Source organism: Humulus lupulus, chromosome 8 (assembly GCF_963169125.1).
Source record: "Humulus lupulus chromosome 8, drHumLupu1.1, whole genome shotgun sequence".
NCBI classification, from domain to species: Eukaryota; Viridiplantae; Streptophyta; class Magnoliopsida; order Rosales; family Cannabaceae; genus Humulus; species Humulus lupulus.
In genome coordinates, this window is record NC_084800.1 from 12,850,650 (window position 1) to 12,873,311 (window position 22,662).

At 35.2% G+C, this 22,662-nt stretch overlaps 2 protein-coding genes and 1 non-coding gene across 3 annotated transcripts; all 3 read right to left on the reverse strand.

The window, feature by feature from the left end:
• Positions 1-1,102: 1,102 nt before the first annotated feature.
• Positions 1,103-1,561, reverse strand: LOC133795040 (protein argonaute 18-like). Its single transcript, XM_062232493.1, has one exon. It carries the CDS (start codon positions 1,559-1,561, stop codon positions 1,103-1,105), a length of 459 nt encoding a protein of 152 aa, XP_062088477.1.
• Positions 1,562-14,008: 12,447 nt separating this feature from the next.
• On the reverse strand, positions 14,009-15,316 carry LOC133793497 (4-hydroxyphenylpyruvate dioxygenase-like; the record flags this gene model as incomplete). Its single annotated transcript, XM_062230833.1, has 2 exons — positions 14,009-14,183; positions 14,481-15,316. Coding segments are annotated over 2 exons (1,011 nt in total), but the record flags the coding sequence as incomplete, so codon positions are not given.
• Positions 15,317-22,414: 7,098 nt separating this feature from the next.
• On the reverse strand, positions 22,415-22,521 carry LOC133799004 (small nucleolar RNA R71). The gene has a single exon (XR_009876214.1). It is a non-coding gene; the product is annotated as a small nucleolar RNA R71 (small nucleolar RNA).
• Positions 22,522-22,662: the final 141 nt, after the last annotated feature.

The following is a 22,662-nucleotide window of genomic DNA, read 5'->3' on the forward strand; positions in this document are numbered from 1 at the left end:
CTTATCTCATGTTGCATCTGAAAGTCAACTTGCTGATTTGTTTACAGAGGCTTTGAGTTCCCAAACTTTTGTTCACTTGAGAAAGTCAATAGGAGTTTGTATGTTTGAGTGATAACATGTGGCATTTGAAAATAAGCAATATAGGTTGAGATTTCATCTTCTAACTTGACTATCTGCATGTGTGAGTCTTTCTTCAACTTGCTTTTCACAGTCATATGCCTTGAAGTGATATAGGCTTGCTTATGCTCAGTTGTAGTCTTATTGATGCTTGACTTCTCAGTCTTGGTTATTGCATTGAATTGTCTCCCCTATTAGAGATGCCTTATGTTTTAGTGTGAAAGCTACCATTGGGTCACTTTGCTCTGGGTAGTTTGCTCCTTCACTTAGGATTGTGTGCCCGTGGAAATGGCTATCTATGTTCTTGGCTCTCTAATTGGTAATTGTTGAGGGGATTTCTACAATAAAATAATAAAAACAAACAAAAAAAAGGGGACAAAAATTATTAAAAAAAAATTGAGGGAGAGTTTGCCTGGTACTTCTATAGCATACAGCTCACGAGGACACTTCACACACAAATGGAGATTGACTTTCTCTGCATCTATCTTGTTGAGGCTGATCCTGTGTCTTGTTAAGACTCACTTTTGCATATCTCAGGTCTATGTTACAACATGCTATATGTCTGTTTCAACAATGTGTAGAAAGTCTTTCATTTTGTTTTGTGTATTTTAAGTTGATGTTTATCTTTGTCTATATTGTGTTTAGCTTCATGCTATTTGTTCTAGCTTAAATATTTCAAATTCTGTGTGTTCTCATGTGTCCAAACAGTTGGTCTTACTTTTCAAAAAAAATATATATTGTGAGTCTTTGGTTTTGTCGTTTCTGTCCCTTCTCTGTCTTTTTTTAAAAAAAAAGCATTTATATACATATATATAATTATAATAAAAAAAATATCAACATCAAAAAAATTCAAAATTTTTTTATTAAATTCTATTGGGTTTCAGTTTTTTTTTTCTCCTAATTTTTTTCTTTCCCCTAAACTCCCTCTTTCTCCAACCCATGCCCTTCCCCTTCTTCTCCGATGCAAATTCCAAATGCCAACCACCTATATGCCCTTCGCCGTCGCAATCGCCTCCCCACCCCATCCCCTGAAAACTTTGAGTCCTCCGCCCCTACCTCTCACGACCACCTCGCACTCACCAACCCAGAACTCACCCTCCCCGACACCCAAATCCCTCCACCTCTGAACCCCAAACCCACCCTCCCTGACCCCAACCTCTCTGCCATACTCCCCGACCCCACCCTCGCACTCCCTACACCCTTGAACCCAGAACCCGCCTTCACCGAAACCCAACTCCCTACACCCATGAATCTCGAACCCACCCTCCCCGAAACCATGCTCCCCGCCCCCACTAACCCCACTTCCTCCCCACCTTCGGTCGTACCTTCTCCACCCCGTGAACCCTCCCCTCCACCCTGTCCACCCTCTCCACCACCTCATGCCCCCTCCCCTCCACCACCACCCATACCCACTGGCATCGCCTTTCGCACCCGAACCCACCATCAAATCCCTGCCATTCCCTCTGCTCTGGCTAAGTTCCTGGTCGGGTCAATACAATGGCTCGCAAACGTAAGCTCTCTATCGTTGTTGTGCTCGATCCAACCCCAGTTTCTCTGCCTTCATCTCGTCCTACCAAGAGCCCAAATTTGTGCCCCACCTTCACCAAAGGCACCGTCTTCCTCTCGATTCTCCAAAGGCAAGGCTTCTGGCTCCTCATCATCTAGAAGTAATGTCTTTCTGAACAACACCTGTAAAAATCGGTTCACAGAGACTATTTCTTTGAGAAAATTACTGCATAAGTGATTGTTGGATTACTCGGAGTTTACTTCTTTGGGCTTGTATGACATTATTGACTTTCATGGGTGGAAAGAGTCTATGTCTGCTATGCTTGTGCCCTGTCCGTCTTTGGTCCATGAATTTTATTCTAACCTCTCTGGTGATGTTATTGATCCAGTCCATTAAAAATTTTGGAAAGTGTTTTTGCGTGGAACTTAAATTCCGCTTACTCCATCAATTATTATAAAATGTTTACACCTGCCCCTGCTTGATGAGCTTGCATTCTCTGGTAAGTTTAATCCGGACATGGATGAGGTTGCTCGCACTCTCACTAGAAACCCTTCTTTGACTTGGCCCGCTTCCAATGCGGTTCTTGCTGCTGAACTCACCCTTCTCTACCACATTTTGCACGTTGTTGCTACCTTCAATTGGCATCCCACCACTCACAAGTCCACGGTATGGGCTGATCTGGCTCGCTTTCTCTTTGCTGTGGGTACCCGGGGATCTACCAGTTTACCTCCCTGTGTATTTCAGGTTATATTGGAGGCTGCCATGTGGCCTGGGGTCTCTAGGATTTTGCCCCTTCCTTGTCTGATTCAACGCGTAGCTCACTATTTCTCTGTTGTCCCTTCCAAAAGCTTGGACACCTGCATCTCTCTCAAGGCCATAAACTTGGCCTCCACTAGGTCCAAAGCTAAGAAGAATGGTCCCTCAGTTAAGGATCATATGGCTGCCTCTTCCTTGGGTGTCAAACAATCCTCATGGAAGTATCGATTGTTTGAGTGGATTCATTCTCTTAGCATTGAGTTCCAGTCCTTCAAATCTGAGTTCAGATTGGCCCAAGCTCAGAATCAAGTATTTCAGTCTGCAGTTCTTAGCCACCTTGGTTTGCCTCCTCTCTCAGTCCCGTCCTCCGCTGCTGATGACTCATTTGATGAAGCACCACCATCTCAGGGGGAGCAAGTCCCTAGTCCTGCTGACACTCAGACCGTGCCTCCTGTCGCTGCACCTCAGGGGAAGTTTGTTGTGCCTTCGGGCACCTTCAAGCATCGCAAGAAGAAGAAGCAACCTTCTTCATCCAAGTAGTTGTGGTTCAGCTTTGGCATGCCCTCTGAACATTGAGAGAGAGTTTCTTTAGATTTTCTTTTGTTATTTATCATTGTCTGTCGTCCTTTTAGTTGTCTTTGAACTAATTTTATTATCTGCTGCTTTTGAATATTCTCTGTTGGTATCTGATTGTATTTTGAGCAGGTGGATTTGTTATTGGTATCACTGATATGCCAATTTATTTAATTTAGTTAGCCGCTGTTATCAAATTTGTGTGTTGTAATTACTTGTAAGCTTTGTGTGCTAAAAGTATAAATAAAGTTCACTGTTTATATGCATGCCAAATGGGGAGTTTGTAAGTGTTATTTTTTCCATGCATTATTTTGCATGTTTAAACATTGTTTTCATGTTATAACATTGAAAGCCCAGCAGCACATGATTTCTATTTTAGCACATGACTTGCTTAGCTGATTTTCTATTTTTAGCCCTAGCATATATGTTCGTTTGGTCCGTGTTTCCCTTACCTTTTTTAGCAGCTAAAAAGTGTCTTCTCCAAGAAACATTCTCTGAAAAAGGTCTGAAGCAATTGATGCTTCATTGTTCATTTCCCATGGCGTTTTTGGTGATTCCTCACCATTCATCTTGAAAATTCTGGTGCAAAGCCTGAAGGGAGTTCAAGCTAAGTCTCAAGAGGAGTTTGTGCAGTAGCTGGAGGGAGTCCAACAACGTTCAAAACTAGTGGGAGGCTGGTTGCTTGAAGTTATTCACAAAAATAGGGAGTTATTGGTTGTTTGTAAAACAAATGAAAATGGAGTTTTAAATTGTTTTACTGTTTTGTAACTTATATCAACTAGGAGTATTTTTAGTGGATTTGGTTTACCTCTAGACTAGGTTCCATGGAGTCAGTTGTGAGAAATCATGGCTGAACCATGTAAAAATGATTGTGTCATTTTTATTGTTATTGCACTTTATTCAAATCTGATTTTAATTTGATAAATTGAATGGGTAATTGACTGAAAAAATGAGTAGTAGTGGGAAAATTGAATGGGTAATTTAATTTGTTTTTATATATTTATATAAAAACAAACAAACACATATTATTACTTGCTTTCTCTAGTACGTGCTAAGTGGGAAACTTATTATGCTTTTGTTTTGTTGGTGAGGGGGAGATAGTGATGATGAGAGTGGGCACCAATTGCTGCACCCATTTATATACTAATGTTATCTTATTACTTAATTAAGCTTTGGATTTTTCGCATTATATATTCGATGGAGTAATTACATGCATGATGTCAGAAGATGATGATGTTGATCATATATATACAAAAGTACTTTAATTTGTTCCGAATAATAATATTAATATGGCTAAGTAATGTCACGATTCTTGTCTTAATGTCATAATATGCTAATCAAGTAGAATTCAAGCAAAAGAAACTCTTAAATTCATGTACCAAACAATCATAGAGAAATCGCATGAGAAAATATTGTAACACACACCGGTGGCACATAGATGATAGATCCCAACTTTTGTTTAAGTCGGTACTATTACACTAGCTATTTGTACAAAAGTTTGGGATTTAGCCTAATTAAGAAGTCTATGTTCAAGACAGAGCCCAATCAAATGTACTACTCTCTGCGCATGGCTATGACAGTTGTATTATTTCATTTTTATCATCATTATTATTGGAAGGAAAAAAAATAAATGTTGGGAGTGGGCCATATTATTCCCTAGAACAAAACACTACTGATATATATATATATATATATATGTAACGCATCATCATGATTTTCATTTGATTTTTCCTGGCTACGATCTACCTCCTCCATGTAAAGAGAGTTGGTCCTATTAGATATAGTTTCACACAACACTTTCGAATCTCAACCAAAGACAATGGAAAGTTGGAAGGGGGGACCCAAATTTAATATGAGGACATTTAACTGAGTGTCCTTTTTGGCCTAATTTAAATTACAAAGTGGACCATTTTCAACCTTGTTTGCCATTAGGAAGATACAAAGGCGAACATGCATGGTTGAAAGAATAGTAAAATGCATAATTAGATTTGGTCTTTTATATATATATATATATATATATATGAGTGTGACTGTACCTGGTTATTAAAGCCAAAATTTGTTGCAGGATGTGGATGAATGAAAATGCAGATGGTTGAGGCAGGTGAGAAAAAGAAAAGAGCAAAATTAATAAAAATAAAAATAAAAATAAAGTAACGTGTGGGCCAAGGTTCAAGAGGGTCCACTAATATATAGAGCAACAAAAGTCTTGAAGAATGGGAAACAGATCGTAAGCTGAAGAAGACTTGTAAATTAAATGTGGGGTCAATACAGTTCACATGCAATTATTAAAAGCTTTGAATATATTACTTAATAGTAGTGGTAATTGTAAAAAGGAGAGACTAGGGAAGACAATGCATGGGTCTCTTAGCTATAGGTTAGGTTTTAAAGCAAAGCTAACTCTTTCATTATTAGTTGTATTGGAAACCTTTTGCTTTTCCGCCATTTCATGTTATGATGTAATACATATATATATATATATATAAATATTTATCGTTTGAAGAAGAAGAAAGAAATGGATTAATGCTGCTTAATTAAACACGTACGTTTGTTTGAAAAGAGAAAAAGAGTAAAAGTAAGGGTTGAAATTTAAAGAATTAGTTTCTTTCATCACCTTATTAGGAGTCTATGGTTATCCTTTCCCTTTGAAAATTATTATATATTGTCATGATCTGATAATCATCTTTAATTACTTACTTTTTCTAAATCCTAGATTTTTAATTGAAAGTGAGATTGCAAAACTGGCTTTGCCAAGGAGGGAAAAGGAGATCGTTCTACAACACATGGGGTTGTTGGACTTGGTCGTTTACTTAATTTCTTGGTCCGGTGACATGATATTAATTTTTTTAGGTGGATCATTTGATCTGATGTTGCCACGCGGTAATAAAATCAGTATATATATTATAGTAATATATATGATATAGAATATTGTGCAACTACAAAATATGTGTATACAATATATCTAATATATTTCATATGAATGTAGTTACGTATTTAATAGAAAATTTGTGTGTTTAAATCGTATTTGTTAGATTTCATTTTTAACCATACCTTGTAGTTAATTAATAACACAATATTCTTATTTTTTATACGTATACGTGCATAAATATAACTATATATAATGCTTAAGGAGATTAATTAATTAGAGAACTTCTCTTTTAATTATGTACTATTTAATTCTTTTTCACCTTTTTCTTTAAAAAAAATTAATTCTTTTTCACCTAAAAGTAACCCTTAATTATATGGATTAATGAGATATAATGCATACATTTAATTATTATTATTAAATATAAGAAGACCTTTATTAAAACATCTTCAAAACTCCCAACGCTCATATCAACTGCAGTCCTACAAATTAATGGGTAGTGCGTGAAAACATAGATTTCAAAATATTGCACTTAAATAATTTAAAATCTTGGCCGTAAATATAGAAGTGATCATACGTACTGAAGAAATTGATTCTAATTGATCGGTCATGCATTGAGTTAAATTTTGCTCTTCCCTTCAAAATTCTTCCATTAGAACTTTTTTTTTCATTCCCTTAATGAGAGTTGAAATTGAATTTTGTATATATATAGACCCATTTGTCCATATATATTCAAGCACTGCACAATGTGAAATAGTAACACATTTAGACAGCTACCGTTTTTTTTAAGAAAAATATATATAATCATACATACGATAGTAGTTGTTATAGAGTCTGGACCTCCCTCATATCTATCTAAAAAAAGTCGCAAGGTAATTAAAAGCCGTGCATTATGTGTCCAGAATAGAATATAATCGGTTAATTAATTAGGCCTCACTTTTTTTGCTGGCCTACTAACTTGTGTGAGTTCGATCGAGAAGGCACATACTCGACCTAGCTAGGTGCGATCCCAAGGCATCTGCCGTGTGAGTGTGACCCAAATCGGAAGATCATTCAATATTGTCATCACTCTCATAATCATGCATTCCATTCCATATTCTGATTCTGGTCAAAATTATCACACTACCATGCCATGTCCATATATGTCATGTGCGTACGGCTCTCAATAACTACTATACTCTGGTTGTTTTTATGAGTTAACCTACCTCACGATGATCGAATTTATTATAATGAAATTTATAGCTTAAGTTTTTACAAAGTATTATTTAAGTTCTATTTATTTTCAATAATATTTATATAGTATTTTGTATTTTAAAATTATATATATTTGATATCTTAGACTCAGATTTGATAGATAAATTTTTTTCAATATGATCAAATTATCATCAATTATATGTAATTAAATAATTAAATTTAAATTTGGAACTTACATAATTGACAGCAATTTGATTAAATTGGTAAAATTTTATTAATTAAATTTGAGTTTATAGTACCAAATATGTACGATTTTAAAATACAGAGTACCATATAAGCAATATTGAAAACATAGAGTACCAAAATAATTATTTGTAAGAACACATAATACCAAAATGATACTTTGTAAAAACACAAAATACTAAATGGTTATCTACCCTATGCAATAACTTTTCTTAATCTCACTAAAGAAACCAGCTCGATCAAAACAAAAAAACTTAATTAGGTTGTTAATAATTGATAAAAAAATATTGTTACTTGAAGATCAGCCTAGCTACTATATATATGAATCACTTTACTATGACAAGGTTCAAACACATAATAATAAATTCTACGTACTAAGTCACCAACTCCCACTGTGAGTTGACGAATCTTGACGACAACAAAACTGTCGGCACTCGTAACTGAATGACCTTGACCTCTAATTATATTTAATTAATAAATACTATTGGTTAACTTGTAGACAAGGGAAAACGAACAAACAAACATTTTCGAAATAAATTTGTTTATTACCATGTAATGATCCATTATATATATTAATATCAATTAAATATATAATTGGTAAGTACTTGAAGAAGCATACATCTATGCGTTTATGTATGATTATTATATATAGAGATATATCAATGGACTAGCGAATTAAAAATGTCATGATCTTCTTCATAGATAATAATACTCCATTGATCGATCATAATATATGTGGTCAAAGGTTATCACTGAAATATCACGCATGGCTGACCCACACGTTGTCTCTATATATATTTCATTAATTATCGTACCCCACACACAGCCACAGATAAATATTTAACGGCTACTAATGTTTGAAATTTTAATTAAGAAGAAGATCCATAATATAATTAAGGTAGTTTGGATTGTTTTTTTAATAATTTTTTTCGGACTATTAAAAATCAAGAACTTTTGTGATTTTTTTTTTTTTTTGAGATAAAACGATTCTTTCTTTACTTGCCTTAAAATCTCATGTATGGCTGGTAAAATGATCTATTATTTGTTTTTTGATTTATTTTAATTGTATATATGTCAGTTTCAGTTTATGTCAAGTATGTTTTTCAAATTATGAAAGTATGGAATGTCAAACATATAATTTATAAATTGTATCAGTTTATTAAAGTGTTAACTTGTTTATATCATCATAGTTATGAGTTCAAGTGAACTAGCGCCAAAAATAGCCGGTAGAAGATGATGAGGGCAAGTGGGGGGTTTGAGCAAGGTGATCCACTAAAATTAATTAAGTAAACAAATATTTTTAGAATAGGATAATTAATTATGAAAAATTATTGATGAAACATACTAAAATATTTAAAATTAATATGGTAATTGAAAACAGTTTTCAAATGATAAAAAATATTTTTAATATATTTATTTATCTTATTAATTGCAATAAAGATAAAATAGAAAATATATTATTAGAATATGAATAAAATAGAAAATATAAATTTCATTAAAATTGAAAAACCAAATATTTTTTAAAATGAGTCTTAAAGAAACAAATAGAGATTTTATTTCTCTAATAATAATTTTTAGAGACAGAGATTTACGTCGAATAATAGTTTGTAATACACTTTTGAAAATTTATCCTTTTTTTAAAAGGCACGTGCTGAACAAGGTCAATAAATAATTAATAATTTTATATTAAGTTATTATACAATAACAATTAATTTTGAATAAAAATGAAGCTTCATTTCTATTAATGGTTAACTCCCCTCCACAATAGTCATCATGACTAATACGGATATTTTCTAGGAAAGATTTAAATTTTGAATTAGAGATTCAAAATCAAATATATTTTCTATGAGAATTATAATTAAATAAAAATAATTTCCAGAATCATCTAATAAAGCAATCAAAAGTATAATTCATTGAGTGGGTATCATTGAGTTCGAGAAGAGAGAACAAAGTCGAAATTCACCAAAGTCGAAATTAGATGTAAACGGCTTTTTCCTGCAGCTTAAAAATTACGATTAGATATCAAATTCCATTCATGAAGCCGTGTGATATGAACGTTGTAGCAATTACGACCAAATTCGATATACAATAACTATAATGGCTATAAATTCCACTAATAAAAACACTAATGATCGCTCATCTAAAATGGTAGCTAGCTAGCCACGCAGTGTATTATGTGCCTAAATCTAAATTTTAATTTAGATGGAAAAGTAATCCCTACTTCTAATTGCTAACTACTTAAGATTCTAAAAATATATATATATAGTCCAAAATTTCCTTCTTCAAAGTAAAAAGTTTGTTGTTCATATTATTCTTCTCAAGAATATGGTATTGGACTTGTGTAACCCTTCACGTTGTTTCCCACAGTTATATAGCAGAAATGGAAACTAGCCGCACCTGTAAAAGAATTAATGATCTCAATCAATTATATATACTTGTGTGAAGAATAACCTAGATTTTCAAAATACAGCTAAAATTAAAGGGTATTTTGGAATTCTCATAATTTTTTTATCAAGAACTAAGTTGGTATTAGATGAGATATATAAGGAATAAAAACATGAATTATATAGTACTAACGTGCGAGCTATGTAAGGGCATTTATAAGTTTTCCATTACTGCTGAATTCCAACATCTTTTGTATTCAGAATGCTAATTTATTTCAATGAAGTTGATATTTCATCAAAAAAAAAAAAACGTGCGAGCTATGTGATGATCGCGTCCAAATTGCTGGAGGGACACACACAATCATCGATCCATTTCTGTTTCTCTTTCTTAATATAAGGGCCCTTGAACTTGGTAAAAGAAAAACATAACTCATATAATACTTGAATAAACGCAATATGATAAATACAATATTTATATCTACTAAATTAAAGATACATAAATATTATAATTATAAATAATACAATATAAATAATTTATAATATATATATAACAATATTATAATTATAAATAATACAATATAAATAACTTATAATATATATATAACAATATTATAATTATAAATAACAATATATAAATAACTGTAATGCCCCGAATTCTCCGTTGTGTTTAACGGCGTGAACAGTAGGCCGGGAGGGTCATACTTGCTTAATTATATTATTAATTGATGAAATGCATGTATATGCTGATTATATTATGATATGATGTGAAATGCATGCATGTGAGTCCATATTTCTTATTACAGGGGTGTGATGGTAATTTGGCCCGTTGAGGGTAAATTGATTATTTGAACGCATGTTGGTGATATATCTTGAGACCACATTATGATGTGGGTTTGTTTGAGTCATTTGGCATGAGACGATCAAGGAATGTTAATTATCGGTTTGGTCATAACAGGCTTAAGCTTGGGGCTCGGGGTGAGTCTCGGGGTGTTTTAATGATTAGAGTGTTACCGGGCATTAAAGGGTAACGGGATGTGAAATATTGGTGTTTGAGGATATTGAGATTAGCGGGAATTGGGAAGCGTTAATTATCATTAACGGTGTAGGTGGAAAGTGCCAAAATTACCCTTGAAGTGGTTTAAGAAGCTTTAAAAGACCTAGGGGTATTTTAGTCTTTTGGCTTGGATATATATGATGTTTAGATGGCTGTAAAAACAGAACCAAAAACAGAGTTTCCTTCTTCTCCTTCCCATACCTTCTCCTTCCTTCATTTTCCTTGTGAGTTTTTGTGATCTTGTTGAGGATTTTAGCTTGGGAGCTAGGCCTTGGTACTTTGGGAGAGTGTTCCACTGTGGAAGAGCACCATAACCTGAACTTGAGGTAAGCTTTTAGCCATTATTTTCCATGTATGCTTTGTTTTCGTTTTAGGATTTCAGCTCTTGATTTTGGTGTGGAAAGTTGGAATCAAGGGGAGTTCTTGTGGTGTTTTACTTGGGTTATGATGGGGGAGAGTTATGGGTGATGTTTGGAGGTTTAAATGAGTGTTAGGAAGAGGTTTTGAGTTGGTTTGAAGGACTGGTTTGAGAGGGAAAACACAGGGGAGTTTGCTGGTGCGTGCTGATTTCTGGGCTGAAGCCGCGGCCTGCACTACAAGAAAATGGGGTCTTTACCTACCAATTGTAAGTGTAGGTAAAACTAGCCTAATGGTGGGTAATGTGGTTTACCTACCAATATGGAATTGGTAGAGATTGGTAGGTAAAGGTTAGTGGGGAAAGAGTATTTACCTACACTTATTAATATTGGTAGGTAAAAGAATCAGTGGACCGCACGAAGTTATAAATCAATTGATGAGTCAGGAGATGACGTGTTTGACGACGTGGCATCCTACGTGTCTGCTGACATGGTTTCTATAGTTTTATGTGTCTGATGACGTGGCATCCTACGTGTCTGCTGACATGGTTTCCATAGTTTTATGTGTTTGATGATGTGGCATCCTACGTGGCATACATCAATATCGCCACTTGGCATCTTGTGGTTGCTCCACGTGTCAAGCAATAATTTGTCCACGTGTCGTTTGATAATTAGTACATATGTCATCATTTGATATAGACCACGCGACATCATTTTATTAGTCTACGTGGCACGATATTATTGGACCATGTGGGGTCCTTCTATTAGCCCACATAGCATGCTTTTATTGGTTTATTATAGAATTTATATTTTGGTCAAATGTAATGGTTATGTGTAGGTAAAAGATAATAACAATTATTATAAATGTTTTATATTAGAAATAAACTAAAAAAAAACCATACAATAATAAAATGTTTAATGCTAAAATTCTTTATAATGTTCAATACTATAATAAGTCATAAATTTATCATTTTAAGGTTACCCCTACAAAAATAAAAAAACTTCATAAAGTTCATTCCTTAGTAAATTACTGTAAATAAACTAAGAATCATCTTGTGACTCACGAACCGAACTCAAATAAATTATTTAACATTAATAATAAAATAAACAAACATATATTATAAAATATTCATTGCTTATTAAAGATGAGTGTTAAACTAATTACATTTCATAAAAAATATCAACAAGTATATTACAAGTCTATTCTTGACTTTGAGATTATTACTAAAGAGCATCATTTTTCTCGAACTTGTGAATGTCGATGATGGCTTTGTGAGGTGGTCATCGACGATGGTTGGAGGTGGGGTTCGGGTTGGCAACAATGGGAAAATATAATTAATCTCAACATAATAATTATCCCCAATTTAATCATCATCAGGATTTCAGAAAATATGACTTATTATTATGGGCATTTATGACACTTGATATACCAGCATATATTAAAAAACAAAAATATGAGCACATCAAGTCCCATAATCACCAACATAAAATAAAATAATTTATTAACATCACATGCAAAAAAAAAAAAAAATCAAAGTAGCATAATAATCCAAATCAAAAAAAGAAAATATAAGTCAACATTCAAAACTACATTTAATAGGCAATATGCATCGAAAACTATAATTCATGTGATAAAACAAAGAAGTTCATATGCAATATATATGAACATGTAAACAATGATGAAGATAATACAAACTAGATTCAAAGTTTAACATAAAAAAACTTAAAATAAAAAGTAGATGTCTCTTCTCCTTTTTAAAAAGAATAACAGATTCATATATATAATCAATGAACATAATACATAAATCAAATACCAAACACAAAATTTTCACACTTTAAAAAAATCAGATTCAAAACATATTTGTATACAGAATAAAAATCAGATTCAAACACACAAAACTCGTAAACTCAAAAACTAGTTATCTCTCCAAAAACAAAGTTCACCCTACAATATCAATATCAATATCAAAGTTCACCCTACAAACCAGAAAGCAGAGCATGCTAAAAATAGAGAAACACTTGAGATTAATGCAAAACTTTAGAAATAGAAAAACAAAGAAATATGAAAAATCAAATATCTAAATATGAAAAACAAATATCAGAACATAAAAAAAATTAGTAAATCTTAGTACAGGAACAAAGAATCAGATTCATTAATGCAGTAAGCTTATTAAATTAATCTACATTCTAAATCTGAATATCAATATCAATAACAAAGTACAAAAAAATCTCCAAATCTGAATATAGCAACATAGTATTAATTTATTGATTATAGCATATACCTTGTTGTTCTGTCTGTCTCTGCTACAGAACCAAAAGCTACTCCAAAACAGGGAATAACAAAGACCAAACACTATAGGTGATGTTCCCAAATCATCATCAGTATTTCAAAACTAATTATGACCAAATATGGGCATTTATGACATACATAGAATGCCAATATAACTAAAAATACGGCATATCAAATGTCATAATCACTAACACATTAGCTAGTCATACTTATTATGGCTCTTCATTGACAAGAAAAAAGTGCACGTCTACACAATGTCTCAAAAATGAAATAAGTAAACCATAACCATAAAATCAATTAAAAATACACTTGTTTAAGAGCCGAAGAAAGGTACTATGTTCATAACTTTGAATACACAAAATCATATAATTAGAAAGACAAAAAATCACATATTCACAGCAATGTTTGAATCAAGACGACCTTAAATAATAAAAACAATCCAAATCAATACACATAATCAAAGATTTTGATTTTCCACTAATAATAAATTTATTATTAAATATAAATATATACTTATAATAAAAACGACAAAATAAAGAAAAAGGAACAACTGATTCAAATTTGCATGTATTGTATAGATATAATATTATATATTCCAAGCAAGACTGCACCAAAGTGGTTACACAAACTTACTTTCTAGTACACAGATGATATCGAATGAACGATAGTGATTAGGACACGACTTTGGCTTCAAGCAGTGTCTTCTCATACTCCTCCACGCATTTAAACAGCTCTGAGATATTACCGTTTCCGAAACCTCCACAGCCACCCTTCTGATACATCTTGCCTTTATCATCCTTTATCATGCACCCGACTCTCTGTATTATCTCGATGAATATGGTCGGTCTGCGCAACATTTCAAACAAATTATGATTCAGCGCATACTAAAAAAAATGTTAGCACGTACGTACAACTTTATATATGCATGAAATAAGAAGCCAATACATATAAAGTGGTCCAGTAGTCTCTGTAGTGCGAAGACTTCTACCAGTTAGACTACTCGCACAACTACATAAAGATTTGACAATTGCTAATTGCCTAAGGTGTGCCGCGAACTACAATTGTACACACGTGAACACTCTAAAGATTTGCTTCACTAAACCACTTTTACTAAATGGAATGTTACAGTGAAAATAATATTACCTATCTCCTAGTGGTTTGGTGAAAATCTGGAGCAGTGTACCCTCATGATCCCTGTCCACCAAAACCCCGAACTCTTCGCACTCTTTTATCTGAGTCTCCGTCAACACATCCCCAGCTCGATCCTTGAGGTTCTTATAGTACATGGGTGGTGGAGAAGGCATGAACTCGAACCCACCCAACGCACTTCGCCGCCTCATCTCTCTCAGCGTACTGAATATGTCATCGCTAACTAGAGCCAGGTGTTGAACCCCAGCCCCTTCGTTGTGCTCCAGAAATGTCTGAATTTGACTCCTCTTCGTTCCGTACACTGGCTCGTTCATCGGGATAATGACCCTCTCTTCGATGTTCGCCAGCATCACTGAGTTAAGCCTGCTCTCACTCGTCCCGACATCCACCGCCGTGAACTCGGAAAACTCGTGGAAACCCGTGAATCCCTTCACGTACGACACTGCGGGTAGCAGTTCAGGAACGTTCGCCACTGCGTGGTCTAGACTTCGAATCCCAAAGTCCAAGGATTCGGCCTCAGGAGCCACGGGCTCGAACCCAGGCAGGAAACAAAAACTCGGAGGATTCGGGTCCTGGGATTTGTAACTGACGTAGCGCAAAACGACGTCGCTGTAGAGGCCTACCTCAGCAATGACGGTGCCGTCTCCGAGAGATACGGGAGGAGAGGAAGGTGTGGCTCCGTGGGCGACGCTAGTGGCGAAGGCGAACTCGGCGTTGTCGACCTTGACCGCAATAGCACGGACTGCGAGACCATGGGCAACGGAGAAGGAAAGGAAGGTGGAGCGGTCGAAGGTGGGTATGGAAGTGGAAGAGGTTGAGTCGGTGGCGTTAGGGTTTAGGTTTATAAGTATATATTTATATTTAATAATAAATTTATTTATGTTTTTATTATATTTTATGTATTGATAAAATGATGTGTAAATTATAAAATAAGTATGGTTAGACACTAGGATAATGTTGTAGACACATCATCATTAATTTTAATAAAATTTTAAAAATTAAAATAAAATTAGAAGGAAAAATGAGCTCCAAAAGCTTAATTTTTTCCCTCCAATACATACGTAGGTAAAAATATTTACCTACCAATTTTATTGGTAGCGAAAAATATATTTGAAATAGTTTATATATTTTGTAATATTTACCTACGCATAGTTCGTACCATTAAATATTGGTAGGTAAAAGTCACATTTACCTACAAATAAATATAAGTAGGTAAGGAATTGGTAGGCAAATGTCGTACACATCATATTATTTACTCCACATAAGCTTCCAAATAAGCATTTATAATAATAAAATAATATAATGAAAATAAAAAATGGGGGGAAAATTGAGCGGGAATGGTTAAAAAATTTCCCTCCATAATATACGTAGGTAAAGATCATTACCTACTGATATTATTGGTAGGTAAAACTATGTTCCGAAATATAATATAATGGACTAGCATTTACCTACTAATATTATCTACCAATAAATATTGGTAGGCAAAACATTACTTTCCCTACCAATATATATTGGTAGGTAAAATATTGGTAGGTAAAGATCAGATTTCTTGTAGTGCTGTCTAGGGTGTGCCGCGGCCTAAGAGGGCTTCAGAGGTGGAAACGCCTCTGTCAGGAGGGTGAGCCGCGGCATGGCTCTGGTGAGCCGCGGCTCATCAGGGTAAATTTGGCCAGAATAGTGTTTTAAGCATGGGGATTCAAACCTAAGGCCTCGGGGTTGAACTTACTACCCGGTTGAGTAGTGTTTGATGTCCCGGAGGTTAGGTTTTGGTTTGGGAACCTTTTATTATTCATTTTATTAATGGAATCCCATATTTGGTTATGACCAGGTAACCGCTAAAGGACCAAAAGGTCGATCGTTCTCAGGGTCACTCTTTTATTCGTTCTAGCTCGGACCCGAGGTAAGAAAACTGCACCCCAAGTATGACATGCATGGATGTTTGTGAGGCATGTTGGTTGTGTAATATGGACATGGATTGAATATAGAATGTTGGGCATATGTTGCTCACTTGTGCATGGCATTGACTTATTAGTCAGGTTTGGCAAAGGTGCTAGTATCAACTGTGAAGCCGTGACTTATTAGTCAGGTTCGGCAGTGGTACTGGGCACTAGTCACGTTGCACTGACTCGTTGGTCAGAATTGGCAAAGGTGTTGGTATCAGCTGTGAAGCTGTGACTGATTAGTCAAGTTCGGCAGTGATACTGGACACTGGTCACTCAGAATTGGCAAAGGTGTTAGTGTCAGCTGTGAAGCTGTGACTTATTAGTCAAGTTTGGCAGTGATACTGGACACTGGTCACATAGCGCTGATTTATTAGTCAAAACAGCCTTAGCGTGGATCACATAAGCCAACAGAGATTAGATCTAATCGACCATCAGTATTGAATGACTTGTAGCATTGAATGGCTCAAAGAGCATTAATGGCTGACCGACCTCGAGGGTCGATGAATGAAATAAGCACTTGGAGGCTAGTGGCTTACCTAGCAGCCACTCTCCCCCTTGAATCATGTGATGCTCATTTGCTTGTTGGAAAGCTTTATGTTCAGTGTGATTATAATGATAATCATTTGATAATGTTATGAAAAGTATTATGTTTTCTTGCTGGATTTTGGCTCATGGGTGCTATGTGGTGCAGGTAAAGGGAAAGAAAAGCTCACCTAGCCTTGAGTGGAGAGCTGATGTGCTGATGTGTACATATGCGGCCGCTTGACTACCACGGCCAAGGAGTTCTCAAAGGAACTAGGGGGTTTACCCTAATTTTTGCCGCTTAGGTCGGCGGGGTTGTAAATCTAAAACTGTAATGACCATTTTGAACTGAGAACCACTTGTAAATGTTTTGTTTAGCTCTGCAGAGCAGTTTGTAATGAAAATCTCCATTTCCTTTTTATTGGTTTTATGCCTTAACCTGTTAATTACACCTAGAGCACGTTTTTGACCAAAGGACTCGGGTAGCGAGTCAAATTTCCGGTCCACCGTTCATCGTAACTGTTCTGGGGTAGCCAGGGCGTTACAATAACTATAATATAAATAACAATATTATAATTATAAATAACATAATATAAATAATTATAAATAACAAAATAAAAGTCGAGGCCTCTGTAACACACAGTTTCCTTAAAACAGATTTGCCGCCTCTACGAGATTTCGACGTCTATCTCCCAGGATACAACGGTGAACGACAAGTAACTCAATTACTTCACCGCCGAACCAAATATGCCCAAACTATATCACACTCACACTAGAACAGATCTAAAAACTCTAAAGAGTAGAAAGGAAAAACAATATTGAAAATATATATATCTTTAATCCTCAAAGGAAGACAAAATATATATAAGTATAAGTTTTTGGTGTAAATAAAACTAAGAGACCCAAGACTATATATAGGCAACAAAGGAGAGGTTTAACCTCTTATTACCAATGTGGGACAAATTCCAATTGGTTTTTTTCATTCAAAAATATCCAACAATCCCCCACATGAATGAAAAAAAAAACGGACTCAAGAAAAACCAACAGATGGTTTAGACCTAGGTGATAGAGTTCAACGTTAGAAACCCGCATAGGATAGGTAGGTGTTACCCTTTGAACCTTCCCTTGTGTAAGTATATTTACTTTACTGGCTGATCACTAGACGCGATGTCTTTGAACTGTTCTGTCGTTCGTGTAAATGATGATATACCACACACAGGAATCTTCCTGACATATATTGGTTCTCAAGATTATGTTCGTTTTGGCCCTGAACATTTCCCTGGTTCTGCAAGAGATATTCTAGGAATTGAGCCCTTATTCAATCCCTATAGAAGCGACCCATCTTCTCTCTCATATAAGTGATTTTCTTAATTAAGAGTAACCCGTATTACTCTGCTTGACGTTTTGACGCATAAGAAATCATTAAAAGCATAGCTTAACCTTTTCCTTACGGTTATCACTGTTTCATCATAGGAATGGACAGTGAGGATAACCCCCACAGTGATCCAACATAGTCTTTACAGTTTTAGTTGTCCCTTTGAACCTAGATCTTGGGATCTTCAGTCAACTAGGTGGGGTGTCTACTGTATTGACTTTATTCATTCATGGGCTTTAGACCCATTCCCCTCGATGATTTTTCAACCAACTCTCTATTTAACCCTTTGGTTAGCAGATCCACAATATTATCCTTTGACTTCTCATAGTCAATAGAGATAACTCCAGTTGAGAGTAGTTGTCTAATTGTATTGTGTCTACGACGTATATGTCTAGACTTACCATTATACATATTATTATGCGCCCTACCAATTGTAGATTGACTATCGCAATGTAAACCAATAGCTGGCACTGGTTTAGGCCATTTTGGAATATCTTCTAAAAATTGACGAAGCCATTCAGCTTCTTCGCCACACTTGTCTAAGGCAATAAACTCAGATTCCATCGTGGATCTAGCTATTACCGTTTGTTTAGAAGATTTCCATGATACAGCTGCACCACCGAGTGTAAACACATATCCACTCGTAGACTTTGAGTCTTTCATATCAGATATCCAATTAGCATCACAATACCCTTCAAGTACTGCTGGATATTTAGTATAGTGCAGCCCATAGCTACGAGTAAATCGTAAGTACCTAAGTACTCTTGTTATTCCTTTCCAGTGGTCAGACCCTGGATTACTCGTGTATCTACTCAGTTTACTAACTGCGTAAGCTATATCAGGTCTTGTACAACTCATTAAGTACATTAGACTTACAATAATTCTAGAGTACTCTACCTGAGAGACACTTTCCCCTTTGTTCTTGAATAAATGTAGACTCGAGTCTATAGGGGTTCTGGATAAACCTGAATCTTCTTTGTTGAATTTCTCAAGAATTTTGTCCACATAATGTGACTGACTTAGAATGATCTTATCAGATGTCCTTGAGATTTGAATCCCCAAAATGACATCTGCAAGACCCATATCTTTCATGTCAAATTTCGAGTTCAACATACTCTTGATATATTTGATCATCTTATCACTGCTTCCAACAATGAGCATGTCATCTATGTAAAGACACAAAATGACATAGTCATTATCTGTTTCTTTAAAATAAATACATTTATCGCATTCATTGATTTTGAAGCCATTTGCCAACATAGTTTGGTCAAATTTCTCATGCCATTGTTTTGGTGCTTGCTTTAAACCATATAAAGATTTCACCAATTTACATACTTTTCTTTCTTGACTTGGGGAGGAAAACCCATCGGGTTGTTCCATATAAATTTCTTCATTTAAATCCCCATTTAGAAAAGCAGTTTTCACATCCATTTGATGTACTTCAAGATTGCGTAACGCAGCAATAGCAAGTATCATCCTAATGGAATTTATTCTCGTCACACGAGAATAAGTGTCAAAGTGTAGAATATGAGCAGAGGAGAGAAAGAGAGAAAGAATGCTCTTGAGAAATAATGCTTGAAAGGAATCATCTGTTTTCTTTATTTGATTTCACTATATATAGACAATAGTTGATATTACAATTCTGTTACAACTTACAGCAAGTGAACAACTAATGCCTAACTAATTACCAACTAACTAACTAATTAGTGTGTTGGTTATCATCCCCCCTCAAACGAAAAGGGGTAGATGCCACTGTGAGTTTGGTCTTCAAATAGTGAAATCTATCCTTAGATAAAGACTTAGTGAGCACGTCGGCTATTTGATCAACAGAAGGGACATAACGAACAGAGAGTTCGTTGTTGAGAATTTGATCTCGAACAAAGTGTTGATCAATCTCGATGTGTTTGCAGCGTGCGTGGAAAACAGGATTGGCCGCCAAAGCCGCAGCACCTTGATTATCAACCTAGATTATTGGAACAGTAGCTGGAGTAATCTGAAGCTCAGTGAACAAGGATTGCAATCATTTAAGCTCAGCAGCTGTGTTAGCCAAAGCACGAAACTCAGATTCAGTGGAAGACCGAGCAACTACTTGTTGCTAATTTGTTTCATTTAAACTAAATCGTCATTTTTGAGGATAATGTCTATATTTTTGATGAGTTTTTGGTTAAATGATAATGTTGTAGGATTCTAACCAGTGGAGTGAAGTCAAAGAAGAAGAAAAAAATCGAAAAAGAATGAAAGTGTGATCAAGCAGAGAGCTCGCCGCTACAAGGAAAAGTCCCTGCCGCTACGAGGCAAGTCAGAGAGTTCCTTGCCACGGAAAAGGAAAATCCATGCCGCGGCACGACAGTCCAGCAAAGCTTTTTCGAAGTTCCTTGCCGCGGCAAGGGAAAGTACCTGCCGCGGCACGAGTTTAAATTTGAACTTAAATTCAATCTTTCTGATTATTTGAGGGGAGATAAAAAAAAAGGGGATTAGGGTTAGAATCGAGAGAGGGTTTTGATTTTACGTTTTTAGAGAGAGCTTGGGAGGAGAAGGAAGATCGCAATCAACATCTCAATAGTTTTCTTCTTCCCCTACTCTATTATTCTTTATCTATGTTTATGTTTTTAATCATGATGAAGATTATTGGCTAGTTTCTTTTAGGTTAAGGGTTATTCAAAACCCAGACATGATTGTTTGACTTCAGTTATGAGTATTATTTCTGGATTTCCTTCATATTAAATTGATTCTATTCTTCTATGCTTATCTTATGAATTTTGTGATTCCTTGTTAGGGTGTACAACTAATTAGGGTTTACATTATTTCATTATCATCTTAGAATTTCTATTCACCTAATAGTTTAGGGTTCTAAGTATTGGTGATAAATTGCAATTGATGATATGGTCAAATATGTTGTTGATTGTGATGAAGGATAGAACCTAGGTTAAATGAATTATATGCTAAATTGATTTATTGCCTAGATTAACTTATCTCCATTGTTCTTAATGCTTTTACTAAATTAAATGAATCATATGCTTCATAGGTTTGTTATTTGGTAAAAAAGAGTTAATTATTGAGCGCTTCGCCGTGATTGATTGTAATAGGGAGATTGGGATAATTGACTGCTTAAGCTTTATCTGCGGGGTTAATAGTTTAATTGGGAATCGGAATAATATTCAATATTGATATTCATGCATGATTGTTTGAGGTGGAGAATAATTCTTAACTGTTCTTTAAAAATCGTTATAAATCCTTATTTGTTAATCGTCTTATTAGTTTTAAATTTCAAAATCCCCTTTTCCTTTTAACTTTGTTAAACTTTGTGAATAATAAATTGAATATAGTTCCCTTGGGTTCGACCTCTATTTGCCATTGTACTAAATTAATTGGTGATAATGTAATCAAAATCTTTATTAAATTTGGTACGCCATACGACACGCATCAAATTTTTGGCGCCGTTGCCGGGGAACTATTTAATTCTTTTTATTATTCATATTGGTTTACTTTTACAAACTTGATTTCTCTTGGTATCTCAGAGTTATATGTCTGGCGAAGACACTCAGAACAGGTTGGAAGCAATCAAGCAATATCTTGAGTCATCGTCAGCTTCTCGGTCTTCAAGAATTATTACTAATAATCTGCTCTTTCAACGTCTTGCTCCGCAAGAAAATCCTGTTAAAGTGCCATTACCGTCTGACAACGAATCAGATTTTGACGATTCAGTTCGATCTTATAGAACAATGGCTCAGCAAAGGACATTGAAAGAGTTGGCAGCGCCAAATCTTGACCAACAACCACTATGCATCCAATATCCACCGTTGGATGTAAACTTTGAGCTGAAGTCGGGCCTCATCCACTTATTGCCTTCTTTCCATGGGCTGCCTGGTGAGGATCCGAATAAACATTTGAAGGAGTTTCATATTGTCTGTTCTAGTATGAAACCCGCTGTAGTGACTGAGGAACAGATTAAGCTGCGAGCTTTTCCTTTCTCTCTAAAGGATGCAGCTAAAGAATGGTTGTACTATCTTCCACCTGGTACTGTTGAAACTTGGAATGGTATGAAGACTATGTTCCTAGAACGATACTTTCCGGCATCTAAAGTTGGAAGCATCAGGAAGGAGATCTGTGGTATAAGGCAGTATACAGGAGAGTCTTTGTATGAGTATTGGGAGAGATTTAAGAGGTTGTGTGCTAGCTGCCCTCATCATCAGATAAGTGAATAGCTCCTCATTCAGTACTTTTATGAAGGATTACAATCACTCGATAGGAGTATGATCGATGCAGCCAGTGGGGGTGCACTAGTTGATAAGACTCCTGCTGCAGCCAGGAGCTTGATTTCTAATATGGCTGCTAA

Coding starts and splice junctions, on each gene's coding strand:
- LOC133795040 (XM_062232493.1), bottom strand. CDS start 1,561: ATGGTGGGTTCGGGTGCGAAAGGCGATGCCAGTGGGTATGGGTGGTGG.